This window comes from Larus michahellis, chromosome 7 (assembly GCF_964199755.1).
Source record: "Larus michahellis chromosome 7, bLarMic1.1, whole genome shotgun sequence".
NCBI classification, from domain to species: Eukaryota; Metazoa; Chordata; class Aves; order Charadriiformes; family Laridae; genus Larus; species Larus michahellis.
Window position 1 is genome coordinate 17,597,624 of NC_133902.1, and position 20,649 is coordinate 17,618,272.

Genomic DNA, 20,649 nt, shown 5'->3' on the forward strand with positions numbered 1-20,649 from the left:
AGGACTGGTTTCCTCCTTGATCTATCTTCGGATGTGTGGCTGTATATCACCAAAATCCCTTGGATAAATTGGACTCCCACCTATAGTGTTTTCAGATGAAAGACTGAAATAATGTGACTTTCAGAAGAGAAACTGTACGCAAGTGGGCAAAGAAAAATGCGCCCCGACTAAAGGATTTTCCATGAGGCTTCTGTGTTTCTACAGAAATATGCTTTTCCCTGTTTTTCTCAAGAACAGAAGGTGCAGATATACCAAATGCGTTCTGTCGTAGGGTATGTAGTCTGCGCTTTTGATCAAGGCTTGTTTTATTCCAACTGTTCCCAGGCTCGCTGAAGCTCTGGCAATCTCTTGCCTGTTTTAGAAGTAAGACCTGCTGCCTTCATTTTCTTCTCAAGCAGTGGTTAGATGTGATTTTTTTTTTTTTCTGGAAGGCTCCTGGTATACCCAGAGAACAGAAAAAAACATCGATTCGGTTTGAATCAGGTTACTTGTCATGAAGAAAAATTCCAGCTTTTTTCTTCCGATGCTCTCATTCGGTGGTTTGGCTTGATTGCGTAAGCTTTATGAATCATTTGTCAATACCAGATAATTTATATAAGGTGAATATTTTGCTGCCTTTGTGTATTGGGCCAGTCAGGAGCATGCCCCTCGCAAATATGAGGACAAATCCAACCTTTTCTTAATGCAGGTCACTGCTGAGCTCCTGTCATGCCAGGTAAATTACTCACCGGTTTGTTTACTAAGGAAATCTGAAATACATAAGAGCTTTGAAAGTGTGGGTTTTGATCCTTTTTCTGCACGGAATTGTGGACGTTGTGTACAAAGTTTTATTTTTTTCATGTTGTACCAGCAGGAATCTCATTACAGGCTTTCACGCTTTCACTGGCAGTAGTGTCTGCCTTTGAGGTATTGAATGGTCCTATTTGGTCAAGTTATGGCAGGTTGATAGCTTCGTCTGCCTTCTTCTGGTCTGGTAACAGTGTAGTGACAATATTCTGCTAAATTTGTGCTTGCTGCTGTGACCCTGAGGGGTTTTTTTACAGCATCAGTCTATGTGGCAACAAAGCTAGAAGCCCATATAGATACTAAAGGTATACATTTCTGTAAACGAAGTATTGGCTGTTCACAGAAAGTCTGTTCTAGAAATAACATATCACCGAAATTAAAGACTTCCAGGGTTTTGTGTAGCAATGGGCTGAAGTTCACTGACCACCGTCAGGCTGTGTATCTTCCTAGCAGGAAGGAAATTCAAGGTTGTACTGTCTATGTCCAGAAGCCGAGCGCGTTTCAGAATGGGCACGCTGCCTTAATGAGAAGGGGAAAATCTGTCACCTGAGAAAGCCAAACAGGGATGTAGCAGTGTAAATGGTTCTACTGGGGCTAATAGTTTCCCTACCTAGAGTCATTTGATTGACCTCTGTTCCTGTTGCCATGACTCTGGATGGAGCAGTGACTCACAGAACTGGCCCTTTATGCTGACGTCTCGGGTCTGTCCAACTCTTGAGAGCAGCTTAGTGGAAAAACTTGATTGAAAAGGTAATGTGAAGCTGTGCAATGTCCCAGTGGGTATTAGAGTGCTTATTTGATTGGGTTTGACTGCCACAAATTTGTCTATAGTCAGCAAATGGGTTTATATTCAATACGTGTTGGGTTACATGTGCTGTAAGGAACATTGTTCTTCAGATTTGCTGACTTGATTTTTATGACTTGGGACAAACGTTCAGTTCTGTGAATTATAGTTATTGTCATGTGTCCTAAATTCTGTACCTCACTCCAATGAACTTCTTATTAAATGCGTACATACTGATGGCAGGAGATTGCTCTTTACAATCTTAATAGGGCAAGGTCCCTAGACTTCTATTCGGTACAAGCAAACAACCCGACAGAGACCACTCCCCACCTTTTCCTTCCTTCATCAGTACGTTAGGTTCAGATGTTACCAGGAATACGGTTTGCAAGTGCTTGTCTGGTTGCATTTTTTCATTGCTACTGTCTGGGCAGGCTGTAACTTGGAAGTCACATCTGAGCTTTTTCTTGTCAAACCCATTCTGTCTGTGGAGGTGCTTCAGAGCAGCCGTGTAGTTTTCTGTGTTTGCAAATTATTGGCCCCCTCAGTCGGAGTTGGAGCTTGTTCAGTGTTGGTAGCCATGCTTTTATTCTGTGGAAGCCTTGAAGTTTTCCACTTTTAAGTCTTTTATTGCAATAGATTAATATTTTTTTTTCCAGCCAGCGGATTTGACATGGCTTATTTTGAAACCACCTCAGAATTTTATTAACAAAGTTGGAAATCCAGTGGGGTTAGTATGTGGGAAGAGAAACATTGCCTGCAGGACTTCTTTTGTAGAAGCTGTCTGTAAAGGAATGTTGTCTTTGGGGACTAGAATGCCCAACATGTGTGTGTTTTCCTTCAGGAGTTACTCACTCCTGGAAAATAAATCACTTAAAAACCCAGGAGACAGTGCCTCACTGCAAAAACTAAAAAGATGCTATAAGATGACGAAAGATTCAAAAGGTAAATTTTAGGGAATCCTTTATGTGCTCTGTCTGGGAAATAGGCCCTTAGGGTAGAAATCTGTTATTTGGAGTTTAAAAAAAAAAAAAAAGTGGAGTTTAAAAAAGAAAAAGGTAGAGGTGCATAGTTATCAAATTGATCAATACTATGAAACATACATAGCTTCATCCTTTTATTTTCTGCAGTTCGTGGTGCAAATCCTGTCATCAGTGTACAACATCTGAATCCTTCCTTCTTGCCTCTTTCCTGGCCTTCCTGTAGAAGAGGCTTCTGAATGTTTTGAGGCATAACCCTGTTGTGATTTTTCTTCTTTTCTCCACCGTCTTCATTCTTTCTTGTCATCTTTTTTTTTTCTTTCTCCTCGGGTGAGCCTTGCAGCTGTATGGCTTTAATCTTCAATGTGTTCAGTGCCTTCTTCCCATTAATGGTTGCTTCCTTAGATTTCCTTCTCCCTCATTTCTCTCACCCCAGTTTGGTTGATTCATGGCAGAGTGGGAAGTAGGTCCCTCACCACTCTAGTCTGAAAACCATTCCTTGCCACCAGTGTCTTTGGTCTCTTCCTCCAATGCTGTTGTACGGTTGATGAGCATTCAGATGTCCTCCTCCTCCACCTTCTGTTGTCAGACATGTTTTAAGGCTTCCGTACCACCTTCCTCATCTCTCACACATTCAGTGCTTTGAGTACTCATTTTCAAAGTCTTCGGCTGTTTGAACTTCGTCAAACTTTTGGCGATTACTTTGTGTCCTAGTTACAGGTTGTTTTTTCATTACTTTTTTTTTTCATGCAGGACTCTCTGTGTTTCTTTGGAGAGGTAATCTCTGACTTCCACGGGTTTGGTGTGCGTCTTCCTGCAGGTCATTTACTCTCCTGTGTGTTGTTCGTGGTACTTGGTGTCTTAGCAAGATGCCATAGAGAAAGGGAAAGTGAATGAGGGGTAAATTAAGGTCAGTTCTTCCCAGGTTGTCCTACTCCTGTCTCTGGTGTTACCATTCTCTTTTAGGACACTAAAAATGATCGTTTCAGCTCTCGTTCTTTCATCTCCTTTGTTTCATGCAGCTTGGGCTCTCTCCAAATTCCGCTTGCTGCTTCCTCTGGGCACCTGAAAATGTAGAAAAATTCTCTCAAGATCCTCTGTTGCTTTGAGAATCCTTACCTCTGGCTTCCTCACAAGCCACACTTCTCCAATTCCATCAGAATGAAGGGAAGATGAAATTCAGTGTCCTTTATATATATGGATATATCTTTATTTAAAGAGGGGAAGAGGAGAACTTTCTCCATTGAAAAGCTCCTTTTCTGTGTTGTCAGTCCTATCCTGTCACACAGGAATGAGATGAGGAGCATGTTGTCATTTACAGAGAAAGAGTGACTCTCAGAGTGGCATTCCTGGATTGAGTGGCCCTTCAGCCCAAACATGAGCTGCTTGTCTCATGCCTCTTCCTTTATATCCTTTGCTTCTTGAATTTTTAAAAAAAAAAAAAAAAAAAAAAAAAAGATTAAAAGAGACTTCAACTGGATGATATCAAGGATTGTCTCATACTTGGTGCTCCTTCAGAGCCTTCATCTTGACTGCTTGCAATTTGAAAATCCCGGTCCATACCCTGACCTCCAAGGAGTGCGTGAGGAGTCCTGTCACACTGCTGGTGCCTTCCCTGCATGGCAGCTTTGAGTTTGAGTAAGATCCGTCACTCTTGTAGGAGTGACGCTGAGGAGTAGGCACTGGAATCCCTGCTTTTCTTTACCAGCTTCACCCGGTGAATTCCTACCTACAGCAATTAAGATGAGACCAAGTCACGCGTTAAGCGTCGTGGGAGAATTCTTCTCCTCAGGCATCCTGGAAATACCCTCTTTCCTCACTTCTTGTTGGAAACTTGGCTGCTTTAAAGATGTTCTTTCACCCTTTCGTGTGCTTCTCAGACCTTCATTTCCCCCCTCCGAAGTTACCTGTAAGCTGCTGCCCAGACCCTTCACCTGCTGCTGCTCTTCTGAGCTTTTCATCTGCAGCGTGCAGAATTTTCCACCTTTTTTCCATGCCTTGGTCCTCCATCAGCGTATACAGTGTATCCTCAAAGGGTATATTTGTATCTGATAGGAAAAAAATCTCTACTTTTGTCCTTCTAGGCTACTTCCACATCCTTTTTAATGATGATCTTAGTACTCATTTGTGTTGTGTGTAGTAATTAGAAAGAAGAAAAAAGAAATCAAGACTTTGGTCTTAATCATTTTTTGGTTCTTTCCATTCTGTCCATTTTCCTTACCTTCCCGCTATCAGTAACTCGTTGCCACAATTCATTGTTTTATAGGCTGAGTGACTGCTTTATTTCTTACAAGGCTGTGATGTAAGTTTACATTTTTGGCTACTTTGGATAAATTGGAATGTCTTCCTTTAAAGTTCTGAATCTCTGTACCAATGGCTTCAGCAAATGCGTTGGTAGCCATTTTATACCATTGAATTATTTTAGTTTTCTTGATTAGGCTTCAGTGAACTAATGTCTCCAGACTAGGATTAAGCCTAGCAATGCAGTTCTATGGCACTAGGTATTTTTTTGAGGCTTAAGGCAGAATTTTGTTTAGCAGTTTCAAAGTAGAAAAAGAGAATTTAGCCTTGCCCCAGTGTTTTGCTTACTTTTATACTAGTAAAATAAATGAAACTGTTTATATCCAGTTAAGATTATATTGTGTAGAATGAAAATGTGCCTTGCCATATCAACAGAACTGTCTAAGTTTTCGAAAAATAATGGCAGGGAAAATATTGAAGAGCTTGGAATAGAAACGTGTGGAAAAGTGGCAGTAGAGCAGTCCCGCTGTGTGCCTGAGCCTAGGCTGCTGTTCTCGCATATCAGGACTAAATCAGATACAGCTGTGGATTGTAATTTCTTGAAAGCAGTGTATCACTGTTTAAAACTAACTTTAATCCTTGCAGACCAGTAATGGAGGAGGGAGTTTAAGTGATTATTCCTCCTCTGTCCCATCAACTCCAAGCACCAGCCAGAAGGAGCTACGGATTGATGTTCCTCCCACTGCCAACACACCAACTCCTGTCCGTAAACAGTCCAAGCGCCGATCCAACCTCTTCACGGTGAGTGAGCCAAGGAGGAGACCATTGCTGTGTTTTACATAGTGCTCTGTGGTGACGGCCTGAACTTCAGACCTGTTGAGTTCAGCTGGTCTAATCCAGACAGAATTGTTGAGATGAATCTATAGGCTTGAAAACTAAACCATCTTAGAGTTACCGTGGTGCTGTTCTGTTCAAGAACTTAAAGAGAAACTAAATACAGTGAAGTTATCCTACTGGGAATTGCAGTGAAACAAATGAATCCGCGGTTGAATTCTGGAGCCTTTGTCTGACTTTAATTCTCAGACCTGTCTAGATTCCCTGGTTTGGCAGAAATTGAAGAGAAAGCTGGGCCTCTGCTCCCTGCTCCTGCCCTTATTCTCAATAATACTGCTGACTCGAGGCTTCCTTCTCGAGTCTCCTGTGTTTGTAGAGAGGTCTCAGGGTCTACCAGGGGAATACCGTGTGGTACTGCAAACCTTTTATTACTTTACTACTTTTATTACTGTACAGTCTCAACTCACTTTTCATTTCCAGGGTTAAAAGAGATGATGGAGATGATAAAGATATTTTTTTTCCTTCCCAAACCATCTGGTTTTTGCTTCATTGAGAGGCAAAAAAAACCCCGTACTAAATAGAAAGCTTGAGTGGTCCAATATGATGGGTCGTTGTTATGCATAAGTAGTTTGGGAAATGATAATGAAGCCTTGAGTGATCATTTCCTTAGTTTAGCAGTCTTGCCGAAAGCTTTGGGATTGTATTGTGTGCGTAATTGTGGTTCTCTAAGCAGTTTTTTGACGCTCTTGACATGCTTTATAGCAAACATAGAATCCCTGTGGGCTCCCATATAAGTCCTTTGGTAATTGTAGCTCCATGTCAGTTGCGTTTAGAAAGCCCCATCTTCCCTGTCATCTTAAAAAGTTTATATTTTTTTTTATTTCAAAGGTGATGTCACGTTCACTTCCCAAAGCCAGCTCGCTCCTTTGTTGTATCCAGGGAACCACATACAAAAAGGGTGAAACCATTTCCTTGTATCTGAATAAAATATGACCTCTCAGCCTTTAGCAAGTGGAAAGTTCTATCATCGTTTTTGAGTGCAGAGTGACAGCACAGAGTCCCAAGGGCTCGTATTCCATGTGCCCACCTCGACAGTGATATTTTGATTTAAAAACTGTAGGTCTTCAAACTCCTACAAAGGAATGAAAACCTTGCATTTGGGTTTAGGTGCAAACGTTTGGGTGCAAAACAACAAAGCGTGCGAAAATGAGCGGTAGGTGAAAATGTTGCCAATTTTGACACTGATATTTTATAGCAATCGTGTGGATTTCCTCCTCTTGGTGGGAATACTGGCTGCTGTTTGGATATACTCAGGAGTTACCAGTCCCACTAGGTGTCAGTGTCAGCCCAGAAACTGCCAGCAGAGTAATACCTCTGGAAATAGAGCCAAGACGCTACAGCATCCCTTAAAACCATTCGCCGACCACTTCTGGTCTGAAGGATGCATAAAATGCTGTAAGGGCTGTATAGATGGTGTTGACGTTTGGGAAATTGTGGATGTTTTCAATTGGAGTTGGTGTAAATTTGAGAAAGTGAATAAAGAGAAACATATACCATCTACGATCATGGGAAAAGGCTTGAGAAGAACGTTGTCAGCTGTGTTTGCTGGAAACGTAAAGCTCTGGTTTGTGAGAATAGCATAGTAAGAACCAGATTTGCTAATATGAAAGGATGTCGATTGCTGTCTTAATGTCTAGTAACTGAGGGAAAATTGGGGGGAAAACAAGTTCTTTGGAAAATAAAAAAATAAAAATTTGACTTTTCAGAATTAGTTCAGTCTTTTAAAATCTGGGCGTATTGAATGCTGTGTAATGAGTCGCCCTGTAACCCGTGTCCTGAGGTATTTAACACTGACCCTGCTATAACCCGGGTTTCACGCCGTAGCGGCCAAGTTATAACCTGGAATTATTTAATTGAATAAATAGATGTCAAGTATTTTCTGTCTAGTTACGAAGAGAGTGCTTAATCAAAATATGTTACTGTTTAGCTCAGAGTTTCTTGCTGTGCTTCTTTCCCAGCCTGTTACTTGTTTATGCCTTTATCCCTTACAGAATCTTTCTGTTTAATTGCAAAATAAATAAATATTAAAATAAATATTTCTGTTTAATTGCAAATTACCCCTTGTTATCTAGCATAGGTAATATGTTCAGTTTCCTACATTAAGCTCTTTTAGCGTTGGAAGAAAATTAAGTTGAGAACAGCTGTGAATTTTTTTAAAATTGATTACAGCTTTTGAGTTGGAATAGGGTTGGGAATTCTAAGCATGTTCATGTTTAAGTGCATAAAACGCAGTGTCTGATCTTTTTTACTCTGAATATTAATATTTGCTGTAAAGCTCTTGGTGCAATAGCTGACTTTCTACTTAAGAAAATAGATCAAATATTAGCGGAAGGCTAAATGTCCTTTGTTTTGTGCAGTGTTTTAACAGGGGCGACTAACAAACAGTGTGTAGCGCAGGTGGGGATTTCAGGTGGGTGTGAGGGTCACTTCAGCAAAGAACTCTGCCTGTAACCGTGTTCAATCCCAAACGGGGTGAATGAACTTCGGGTACCGTGAGGTGCATCTCCTTTCCCATGTTCGTTATTGCCCATCTTAAATCTTTGCAGAATTGCAAGCAAGACTTTTTTTAAAAAGTTAAGATGAACTCTGTCTCAGTCTCTACTATTAAGAGATCAGCGTTGTTACTTTCGGGACTCTCTGGAGTGCTGATCCGGGATTCTGGTTGTGCCCAGACCCGGGTGCTGTATCCTTCTGGGACTAAAACTTATTTCACAGACCTAACTTGGTGAAGGTTTCAAGTTGACGTAAGTCTGCGTATGACTTCCAATAAAAAGGAGAAATGAGTCAAATTATATTCATGCAGGTGTTTTAAATTTTTTTGGACTTCTGGTTCGCTTGAAGAAGTTTTAAATAGAACGACTTCACGTGTTGTCGTGACATCAGAAAAAGTCCTAGCAAATGTTGATCCAGTATGGTTTAGAGTCTATTTTTTTTATGCTATAGGATGAAAGATGCATTGCCTGTGTCATAGGTACAAAAGCATAAAAGATCGGAATATATCTCTGTTTCACTGCACGATTTGTCTTTATAAATAGCAGAGGCTGCTAAGATTCTCCCCTTGAAAATTTAGTCTATTCTAGAAGCTAGAATAGAATTTGCCTAGCAGAAATTTCTACATTTCTATACTTTTGGTATTTGACAACATTTTGCATATGGATGTTTCCCTTCTCTATGCAGATGCACCTATTTCCAGATGCAGTTACTTTTACGGAATGGAAGACATGGTGATTTAAAAATAAAAATGAGAAATAGTGCATAGATATTTAGCTTGCTTTTCAGAAGCGGGATCCTTTCTTTAAAAAAGTCACATAAAAAAAAGAAACATTCAAGTTGACAACTTCCCTCCCCAGGATTTGGCTACCCTCACTGAGTTTCTTTAAAATGTCACTTACGGGCACTTTGCACCATTGAAGCATTGTTTTGCCTTGTATTATTGGGAAGTGGCACTTTCAGATTCAGAAATCTGTTTTGAAGGATGGGGAACAATAGTTATCCTGAACATTGGATTTCATCCCTCCCACTTGTTTTGCTTGCTTTCATTTATTCTTTGTTTAATTCCCTGGCACGTCATTCCATTGCCCCGAACCATAGTAACTAGTGATAGGAGCCCGCTCCCGGCGGAGTGGGGAAAGCAGCACGGGATCCCTGCTGGGTAAATGTGTTCCTTAGAATGGTGTTGCTTGAAGTCCTCCTCCGTGGGTTTTCTCCCTCCCCTTCCCTCCTCTCGCGCCTGAAAGCAACTGCTTTGGGGATTATTTTTTTTTATTTTATTTTTCTTCCTTCCTCCCCTTCATATAATGTGGAAAATGGATATTAGCTATCCGCAATCCTAATCGGTCTCCTAATTTCAGTGTCTTTCAAACATCTCTTTCTACCGCAAATGAAAAGCGGGATCTTGTGTCGCTCTGGTTTTCATTAACTTCCCATTGTGGTGCCGGACATGGCAAATGTATTCGTTTCATATATCATCTCTGATTTGAAAAGCACATGAAAATGTTTTCCCATTTTCGATATTGTGTGAGTAATGTTCCTATTGAAAAGTAATGGAGTGAAGTTGTCACTTGTCAGTTCAGTTATTAAGGAGGACGACTCTCAGGTCTTCTTTTCGTAATAAAATAAATCTGTCACAATCATTATGCTCGTGCGTTCTTTCACAATAATGGACTGGAATCTCGATAACTTCTTAAAATTACTATATAACTTTATAAAGTCATGAAGTGAGCACTGGGAGCTTACTCCTGGGGCAGTTCTAGCATTATAGAAAGCCAAGATCAGGCAATTCAGGTTTTAAACATTGGTTAAATTTTCCTCATGCTGATTTTTCTTCATTGTGTTCAGATAACTTTTTTTCAGCCTCACTCACTACCTTTTCTTGCGATTCCCACTTTCTGACCATCCAAAAGTAGAAAAAAAATAACAAGTTAAAGTCAACATGATCAAAACCAGCATCATAAAATCGCATTTCTAAGTGGTTGATATCAATTCTAAAACCGACACAGATGGAAGTTAAATGTATGCATGTGTGTATCAATTTATTTTTTTTTAATGAGAAGCTGGAACCTTCATTCCTCTTTGAAGCTATTATTGGAGACTTCAGAAACGTGTCCTCTGATTTGTTGGGTCTTCAGGCAGTGAAACTCTAACTCTTTACACCCAAATGTCGTTTCAAACAAGTGGATGGTTGAAAATTAGAGGTGGTATTTTAGTATTCAGAGTTTTGGATGGTTGGGTACTTTTGTAGGTTCTCACCTGCACCTTTTGAGTCTATATTTATGTGGCAAAATACTTTTTTTTTTTTCGTAAAATTGCTTTTAAAAAAAAATAGGAAAAAAAAAAGCATCCTCTGTGTGAACTGCTACATTTAATGGAGCACAAACTTTCTTTTTGCTCTGCAGTCTCGGAAAGGGAGTGACCCAGACAAAGAGAAGAAGGTCCTGGAGAGCAGAACAGATAGCATTGGAAGCGGTCGCGCAATCCCAATTAAACAGGTAATGCTGAAATACTTTTTTTTTGCCCTTTTTTTTTTTTTTGCTTTCGGTAGTTGGAGACACACCTCGGGTCTTAAGCACTCTGATGGCGGGGCCCATGCGCCAAGACGCGTTTGATGTGCTCCGGTGATGAATGTGGAAGTCACTCACTTGACATCAATTAGGAGAGGTTCCTATGTGTATTAAAATAGGATCATTAGAATAAGAAGAGGGAAAATGTGACAACAGGCCTAATGAAGTGCAGTCTGCCGGCCTGCATATGGAGCGGGTTTCTAGGCTGTGCTGGCTTCAAAGCTGCCTTTGTAGAGAGGGCTTTGATTGGGCCGTGTGCTGGCAGTCGGCGGGGTAAATCAGATCGCTCTACAAGAGCCCCTTGTGATCGCAGAAATAGCCTGATGTGGCCCTAATTTGCTACTGCAGACGGACATCTGAACGCAGTTTCGGGCTGGTTTGTAACAACGAGGCAATTAGTTGTGATAATCATAGCCGGTGTGTCAGCTGTGCGCTCTTGTTTGTAATTTGCTAATGAAGGAATTGTAACTTTGATTAGGTTCAGTTTCATTTAGACCTTATTATATAAGAGAACATTTACAGCTGTAATGTGTGGCCTTAATTAAACTTCCTCATTACACAACAGGACTTGAATTCAAGGATTTGTTTTGGTCTGTTTTACTAGCCTAGATGCGCTTTCATTAGCCCGGAAACTCAATGCTAAATTGTAGCTGTGAACACTCCTTTGAAAGGCAAAAGCAATGCCAGCATCTGATGCGAAGTATTTAGGTGAATGAGATCATTTACTTTCTCAAATTAAATTACACTGAATTCATACAGTTGAGAACACCACACTAGGCGTTCGTACGGGATGCTTACAAATAGTCTCTGTGATAGTGTTTGCAAGTATTTACTGTTGTGTGAGTCACTTTGCTGGAGATAGCCGAAGTGCCGAGGGAAGGGAGCTTATTTTCTTCCCACGCAGTTGTTTCCTGTTTCGTTTGGTGGCTTTCCTGCCCTCCAGAGGGTCACTTGCCGCTTCTCATCTTTCCTTAGTCCATGGTTCATCTCTCCAGGTAGCCCCAGGTCTGTTCTTTGCGGGTGGGTTTACGTGTTTGGGGGGGGGGTTGGGTTTTGGTTGTGTTTTTTTTTTCTTTTGAGGAGTGAGGGGGAGATGGTTCTGTACCCTTAAGTATTTGCAGGGCTTTTCTTTCTTAAAGGCAGTTAAAAAGAGCTTTTGGGACCATCAGGCAGCAGAAGTGCTGCGGTGTCTGTGAATCTCTAGTAGAAAAATTTTAATCAAACACACTGCAATTCAGAAGAGCAGTTTGAAACCAGATAAGCGCTCAGTATTTGGCTCTGCGTTCAGGGGAGGAGATTCCAGGCATTTAAAACAAGACACAATTTTTTTTTCTACAGCTTTTGTATGGTATGAGATGGGTTAGACCGGCCGAAATTCTTTTGGGTAATGCTAATTAAACAGAAGTGTCTGCGAATGCAGCTGAGAATGAAAAACTGAGGAGTATACTTTTCAATATTTATTCAAGGCATACCTACTGTTCTTTTCTAAAATGCTGTTGTATGAAATTAGGTTGATTAAAAATGCACCTGTAGGAAGAGTATTGTAAGATATACCATGTTATAATGAAATATCTCCTACCATCTCTTGAATTTCTGTATTGAAAAATTCTCCCTGCAAGCCCCGCTTGTATACTGAGTGTGACCAATCTTTGGGGAACGTGTACTTTTTGTTATTAATCCCAATTATGGTAATTTCATTTTGTCACACGCAAGCAATTATCAGCAAATATTGAGCAGGTCTGTAGTCAGCAGATCCGTCCTATTCATCGGGGTTTTGGAAGGGTGCTAGGGAGAGGGAGGTTGAGTGGCATGGAGTGTTGTAGGATGGCTGCTACCAGTGGTATTTCACATCATACTGGTCTGTCGTTCTGCTTTAGAGATGGTCTTCAGTAAAGCGTAGGAGACCAGCATCACCTAGCAATTGAAGCAAAAGAAGATGGAATAGGACAAAATACTTTTTGACGTGGGAACAGTTAACTAAAAATTGAAATACGATGTATAATTCATACTGACAATGTTTCGTTACTGTTAAAAAACATACATTAGCTTGAAGTGGTGCTTGATTACAAACTACACGGTTTCAAGCAGAAAAATGGCTCCTGAAGTTTGACCAGCGGGATGGGTTTTTGTCTACCCACTAATTAGACGGAGGGCTCCTATCAGGAGAGGTGGCACCCAGTTAAATTGCTGTTGTTGGTGGGCTCTATCGGTGCCAGATACTTGGATGTTTCTCTGAGGCAGCAGAAATTCCTGCTGGAATTCTCTTATTTTACGCATTAACTGTGAATAAGGCAGAGGGATGTGAAAAGGAACTTTTTGAGCTAAACACTTCAGTATATCATGCTACTGTGCCTTCTTGCAATGAGACACCCCTTCCATCAGGGTATGCTTCTGTGAGAAGCGGCCAGGGAACAGAAAGAGAAGTCTTTTGAGGAAGTCGAATGCAGATTGTAGTATTCATGGTGTTGCTGTGGGAGAGCCAGCTTATTATTTCATTAAAAGACTCTTCATCTTTTTTTTGCCGTGTTTTCCAATGCTCATCCTCCTATTGGTCCGAAAGGCAGATTGCTGCACTACCCCATGCCAGGATCAGGAGTAACCTCCGGTTATGTGAAACGTTTTCCAACTTCTTTAAGCTGCTCTTGAGCAAAATGCCTTTGCTGGCTTCATGCACGTACTCTTCTATTGGTACATCTCCAAAAGTATGCAGCGACCAGGCCTTTTTAATATCTCTTATCAATACTTTGTTTTATTCTCCGTTGGTCTTCATTCTATGTGTGTGGCAGCAATACTTTAAAAGGGCTTCTGGCAAGGCTGTGCTTCTGGTGCAAGGTAGAAGTCCAAGCTCATACTGGTAGACCAGTGCGTCAGTTGGGTTGGGTGAGCTTATTCGCAGATTTAACCAGAAAAAAAAAATAATATGTTACGGTTGAGATTCACATACAGTGGACTTTGTGTTCTCAGTCCACTGCTACTTGAAGAAAAGGTAATTACAAAAAAGCAAATAGAAAAAAGAAAAGCCTTACTATTCAGGTGTTGGAATCAATGGCTTATTTATCCAGGGTATTTTATGATGCCTGTGGGTCGTTCTTATCTACTGAGGGTCTCCCAAAAATCAGAAATACTATTTCCCAACTTCAAACCAAATCAAAACAAAAAAAAACCCAAAACAACAACAATTTAGAAATAAAAATACCAAAACACAACTAAAACCAAAACAAGTTAATTGGAGATCAGAAATGTTCTGGTTTTGAGGAAAAAAAATGAAATCTCTTCCAGCACTAGAGGCACTCGTGAAAGGGGGGAGGAAGAGCTGATATTAGTCAAGTTTGTGTGTGGTGGGGAGAGCACAGGATAAACGTGTGAAAAAAATCAGCTCTCTAGGAAGTGTAGAAAATGTGATGGCGAGGAGTTTGTCATTCATCTCAACTACAATTGTTTCATAAGAACCAGGTCCATATTCCAGCTGTTTAACCAACTGTGGTTGATGTCTGTTGTCAAAGTGATGCTTTTGTATATTTGGAGATGGTTTACACTGGTAGAGGAGTGGGGTTTTGTAGGGGCATTTAATTCCTTTCCTGATTTCTCTCTAAATGCGCATATACATCTTGTGGCATGAAGAGTCGCTTCTAATTCTCTATTACGTCCTTTCTGGGACCCGAATACCGACCTACACAGCTACTAGAGTTTGGTACGGTTTTTGGTCAAAAGATGCCAAGAGTTGTAACCTGCTCCTGAATTTGTGTTCTTGGTCCCTGAATCCCTGAGAGTTTGGGAAAAATAGGTAAAATTGTAAGTGGCGTATTTCCTTCCAAGGAAACACCTCACTCATTCAGGGCTTTATCCTTAACTCAGAGCAGTCTGGTCGAAAAGAGTTAATTTAATGTTCTTACTCTTCCTGTCCTTTCCAAATGTTAAAAATCACTTTTCACTGCAGTGCTAAATATGGTTTTACTGGGCTAAGCCATATAAAACGGTTCTGATGAACCTTCTTTAGCCCAGCAGAAACCCAAAATGTAGGCAATGAAAAGCAGGTGTGTTTTTAAAACGTGACTGCTAACTTCTGCCAAAATACTCTAAAGTGAGTGAAATTTTGGGAAGGCCAATTTCCCGGGGAGGTACAGAAACCTTTTGCATGCGTAGCAGTACCAGCATGCCTTAAATCCTGTGCTTTTAGCATCCTTTGAGAGCTGTGGGTGCTGTAATTTTCCAAAAAGAAAAAAAAAATGTGAAAGAATGGTAAGATCCCATGTTTAATGCCTCTAATGTTTTGGAGGGCATTATAGGAGACTGCAGAGGTTCTTGGCTTTTGCTTTGTTACATGTTACAATCTAACTTTAAAATGATTGGGTTTTAACGTAATTGCTCTTTCTGCAGTCTCACTTACGTGCTATTTAAATATCTTCGGCTAATCAAATGGAGTCAGAAAAACGTCTGGAACAATATTAGCCCAAAGTTCAAATCCATAGAAAGTTCTGTACTTCTGAGAAAGAGGTGCTTAAACTAGAAATATTCTGTAGCCATGCTAATACTACTCTTAAAGCCAAGTCGGGGTGAATGGCTTACTCCGTTTGGACTGTCCTCCGTGCAAAAACATTTATTCTGAAAACGAAGATGTGTTCCTGGTCGCTTGAGTGCGTATTTTGAAGCGTGTATTAGGCTGTCCAGTTTAGAGTGGCACACTTTCTAGGACAGGGAGGTTTTTTTGCAGCATTTTGGGAAGATTACTTTCTTTTCTGTGGTCTTGCTAAAATCTTGTAGGGCATATTCAAATAAAAAAAAAAAAAAAAACAAAAACAACCCACAACAAGAAAAATAAAAGCAAGACGCTCAGCTCAGCGGTGAGTGGGCTTGTCATGTATTAATTTTTCATTGCTGTGGAGAATTGTACATACATAATCACTTGATTGCAGTGGGAGTTAGCGAGCTCCTATGGTGTCATTTGCATAAATCTTGTTAAGTCAATGGCAGTTAATGAAGTACAAATGAGCCTGGAGAAGGTGACATGCAAATCGTGGGTGGCAGATGGGAGGTCTGTTTTTGGGATGGCAGCTGTGTGCTCGCTTTTTTTTTTTTTTTTTCTTCCTCTCCTACCCATATCCCCCCCAGATTAGAGTGTAAATAAATACATAAGAGCTGGCCTTGATTTTCAGCTTTCAGACCTCCTTCTATTTGCCATTTGCACTTAATCACAGATGTTCATATTATTCTATAGTCCAACTATATAACCTTGACTGTTCTTCTACCAAAAACTGGTCAAAATAGATTTGGACGGGTTGCCACAACCCATGGCTTACCCTGGGAGGTGCTGCACCTCTCGTGTCCCCAGACTCCTGCATCATTTAGGAATAGCAAACTTGAAGTCTGGATTAAAAAATAAATGTTCTAATGGTTAATGTTGCACTGATGACATAGTGAAAAATTTGCCATCCATGACTTGCAAAGGTGAACTTCAGAATCCATTCGCTTCTCTCAGTTTGCAAATGGCTGTGTTAATGGAGAAAGTTGAATATCTTATTCAGGCTTTAGTTTTCGGTGATATTTCAAATGACCTTCTTTGCCTACCAGTTTGACGTATTTCAGTACATTAAAATAATCTTACTGAATTTAGGTATTTTGTCTTTTTTTGTCTTTTTTGTCTTTTTTTTTTTTTTAACTGAACTAAGAATGGCAAATATATTTCAGGTCAGGGCTAGGATAAAGGCTTTGTCACCAAATGGGGGTGGCATCACTGATTTGCTTTTCGTGAAGAAGAGTTTGGTTCCTGGAGGCACAAGTTTTTCCTTCAAATGGGCATAAACAAAACTGGAACTTCACAACATACATCTGAATTTTATAAAAAATACCATTAAACTTGGCAAAGATAACTATTGGAAAATGCTTTCAACAAATGTGAAACTCTGCATGAAAAAAAGTCAGCTTGGTTAAGTAGCTTCTGAAATATTTGAGAAGTTGTGTTGCAACTTACGATCCCTTATCAGCAATTTTTTTAAAGTAACTTTAAAAAAATCGTGTATCGCTAAGAATTTCCTATTAACTTTTTTGTTTCAAGCCTGGCCATTGCGTTGTCAGTTTTCAATCCTTTCCCAATTGTCCTAGCATTAGAAGAATGTAAGTTAAGCAATTTGTCAAAAACTTCCTATTCAGGGGAAAAAATCTTTGCTATTTTTGACGTCCATAACGCCAAAATACAGAATTTTTGTTTAGTTAAGGGTTTTTGCCTAGTGAACTCTTCTGCCACTTTGTGCTGCTCTGTGGAAAGAATCTCTGGGAAATTGGGAATTGCTGTATTTCTCAATTACTATTTTTTTTCCCCATCCTGGTCTCACCTGGGCACTCCTCGCTTAGATTGTCAACACCTGCATGGCAGCCCCTGGCCTGAGGGCTTTAGGAAGCGCCTTTCAAATAAAAGAGAAGGACTTTGATGTAGCTTGTCTCAAACTTTGTTTTTATTAGACTTAGTTTTAGCATTCGCTCTTGATGTGTGTCTGGGGAGAAGCTTTGCTAGTGACCTCGTGCCTCTTCCAGCCCCACCAAAGAACGCTTTGCGGCGGCCATCGGTACTGTGGAGGGCAAGGAGACCCGTAGGGTGAGGCAGGATCTTCTGGTACTAGCCCTTTTCCTTCCTTTCTTCCTTCAGCATGTCCAAGCTTAGGCTGCCCGTTTGCCTTTCTTCCCTTATTTCTGATCACTAAATTTCCAGCGTTTTCGTTTTGTAACCTTGTTTGCCCCATGTTATCTTCCTGACCCCCTGCCTGCCTCCTACCCCATGCTGCTCAGATGCCTCCTTCCCTTCAGTCCCCTACAGGTGCAGCTGCTTGACTAGTGGTTTTCTTCTTCCTAACCTTTTCCTTCACTAATTTTTAGCTCTAGATGGGGCGTTTACATGTACGGTCACGGTTACGTGATTCTTGTGTGGAATAACACACACCACCGTGTTATCTTGGTCCTTCCCATTGAACGAGCGAGATCACCGTACCTGAAATCTATTTTTCCCCTAAAATACCCAGGGCTGTCTGCGCAGCTGTTAGAGCATTGCAGCGAGTATGGCAGTGTCTTGGAAATAGGTTGTGAAAAGAGATCGTCTGCCACGTCTAGTCAGTCAAACTGATGTCCTTAGTCCTCCTCACTGGCAGAAGAGCACTGTAATGCTTCGGGCAAGTGTCAGACCCGAGAACAACAAATGCTTTTTGCAGCAGGTTTCCTGAATGTAAATGTTTACTTGGAGTCTACCAAAAAGAGAGAACAAATAAGCAACCATCTTAGCGTCTATTCTTGGTTAATTCATACGGCTTGACAGGGCGAAAGAAAACAGCACGGCACGAGCAGGACGGACACACGACGCTGCAGTGTTAGCAGACCCTGCCACCCGCTGCCGAGCGCTAGCCCTTATTTCTTCCACCCCCATACAAAATCCACTTACGTTATGGAGTAAAAAATGGGTAATGCGTGTAATGACCAAAAGAAGGACGGCAGAAAACACCTGGAAGGGCACACACAGCTCCAGGATTTACTTGCCTTGGTTACATGTGGCTCTTCTGTACGTAACGCACCCTTCTGCACAGGCACTACCTGCAGAGCTCCGGCACCCAACACCCGTTTCAGTGACACACAGACACCAACCACTCCATCTTCAACGCCAAAGCGTTCACCACAACTACGACAGCTTTTGGGTTTTATTTATTGATGTTCGTTTAAGGCTTCTAAAGAGTTGTTAGCAAGCCAGTATCCGTGTCTCCAGAGAGCAGCTTTCCAAAACACAGAAACGATGCCACTAACAAAGAACTGGCAGATGACATAGTTTTATTTATTTATATCTAGCATGAGGTGTAATTTCCTCTGTCACACTTCTGCCTAATCACAGTAATCAGTGTCCAGATCTGCTTGTACAAACACGAGGGTATGGTTTTTAGCCAAATGCTCTTAGTGCTGAAATCTTCTGTGTAATTCCTCCGCAATTGTTTATAATCAGAATATACACATTTTGCCGTGTTTTTAATTAGCTGATTACTAGTTATAAAATGTTTTGTACTCGCTGTGGTTCTGTAAATTGTTAACTGGTAGCTACCAGTATAATTAAATATTTCAGAGCGCTTGGCTGTGGTTGCATTGAACTGTGAAGAAATAATGTTATATAGCCAATCAAAAAGAGATACTTGTAAACTCATTTAAAGCGTCAGAGTGTGTTAGGACTATCATGGTGATGCTTATTGCAGGAGAAATTAAAGATACAGTTTTGTGCTAAGAGGCAATACAGAAATTAGTTCCTGAATTAGTTGTTAATTGATTTGGTAATTCCCTCGGGTCTGCATGCTCTTTTTTCCTTTTTTGTTGTTGCATTCAGTTAACAGTGACTATTCCCAGTGCACTTGAAATATTTTTTCCAATTAGATCAAATGTGCCCTTACATCAAAGGAACGGCTACAGCTCCATGTACCTGCCTGGAATAATGTTTCGTTTGACTGCGAGAGCTGTTTTTGTGTGTTTTACTGTTGGTGATTTTCAGATACCATCCCGAGAAACGCAGTAGTCCTAAGTATTTGGCATAAAAAATAGCATTTAAAAGTTTCTGGATTTAATGGACTATTATTTTTTTTTTCCCCACCAGTTTCAGGAAGCTTACTTTAATTTGTACCTCTCTGGTTCCGAACAGTGGAAGGAGATGAGAGTACGGTGTGGTTCAGTGGGTGTGCGGGGTTTAACCCTGCAAGCTGCAGGCGTTACAGCCTGGCCCTTAGCCGAAGCAGGCAGGCCTGGGCAGGAGCCTCAGCATCTCGGACTGAGACAATTCTTCTTTCTTCCCTCTCTGCCTGTCAGTCTGTCCCACCGGGTCATCTGCTTCCTCCCGCATTCTGGGTTCTACTGGTTTGCCTTCCTGATGTGTCTCAGGGTTGCAGGAGAAAGCTGGAATTTGGGTCTCTGGTGTATAAGGATTGAATTTCTACCGCGTTTCTTTTAGTTGGTCTCTTCCTAGTTTTTGAGAGTCCCTGAAATACGAGCTTTCTGTCTCCTGTCTTATAAATTGCCCTTATTTTATCTCTAAATGCCTGCTACGTTGTGGAGTGATAGTCCCAAGCACGCTATGAGACCAAGGTGAGCAGCCTACAGCTGCTCCACAGACATATTTAAAGGTGTCATTTTGTCTACTTCCAATTAATGCTTGGAAGGCTGTTGAGGTGATGGGCAAGAGTTCTAGGGACCTTACGGCAATGCTATTTTCCTAAAATTTAAGTTTAGACTGACTTGTATGTTACTTTCAAAGCTCGAAAGATTTATAAATGAAATATTAATAACTTTTCAGAGAAATAACTTTTCAGAGAAATAACTTTTCCAGCATTTGCTTTTTGGACTGTGTATGACTGAGTTGAAGAAGCTACAACTATTGCTGAAGCCAACAAGAGCCTCTGGTCCTTGTAATCGAAACAAGGTGGTGGTTTGTGAACGAATTAACCAGTTTCATTTCAGGGTGACTAGATCATAACTCTTCCCAGATCAAAAATTTATCTTAGTGATACAACTCGTTAGATAGTAAACATAGTATGCTATTTTTTACTGAATTTTACTTGATGAAGAAAGGTATGTAAATGTTTATTAGTGTCGATTTTGGCAGGTTTCAAAAATAACATTCTCTTTGTCTGTATGACACAACCTCCAAAGTGAGCAAAAGGAGAGCATTGCCTTTTAGGGCAACAGTGGAAGGTAATAGTATAAAACAACCTGAAGAAAAAATACGAAAGCTTTTTGTTTGCTTAATGTTTTGATATCCATGTTAACGCTGTAAGAGTTTGTAGACTGCTTATGATTGCCAGTAAGAGGTGTTCAAGTTCATCCTCTTTAATCCTATCCAAATGTTACACTCTTGTTTCTTAAAAGAAATGAGGAGAAACGTCTGGGTTTGACTAGTAGC

At 40.7% G+C, this 20,649-nt stretch overlaps 1 protein-coding gene across 18 annotated transcripts in view; it reads left to right on the plus strand.

Annotated features, from left to right (window-relative positions):
• Positions 1–20,649, plus strand: part of AGAP1 (ArfGAP with GTPase domain, ankyrin repeat and PH domain 1) — a 385,263-nt gene that overhangs the window by 179,643 nt on the left and 184,971 nt on the right. For all 18 annotated transcript variants that reach the window (XM_074595890.1, XM_074595893.1, XM_074595895.1 and 15 more), the window contains 2 exons: positions 5,434–5,589; positions 10,578–10,670. In XM_074595890.1, the coding sequence (XP_074451991.1) occupies positions 5,434–5,589; positions 10,578–10,670 (249 nt within the window). The remainder of the gene's footprint in view (positions 1–5,433; positions 5,590–10,577; positions 10,671–20,649) is intronic.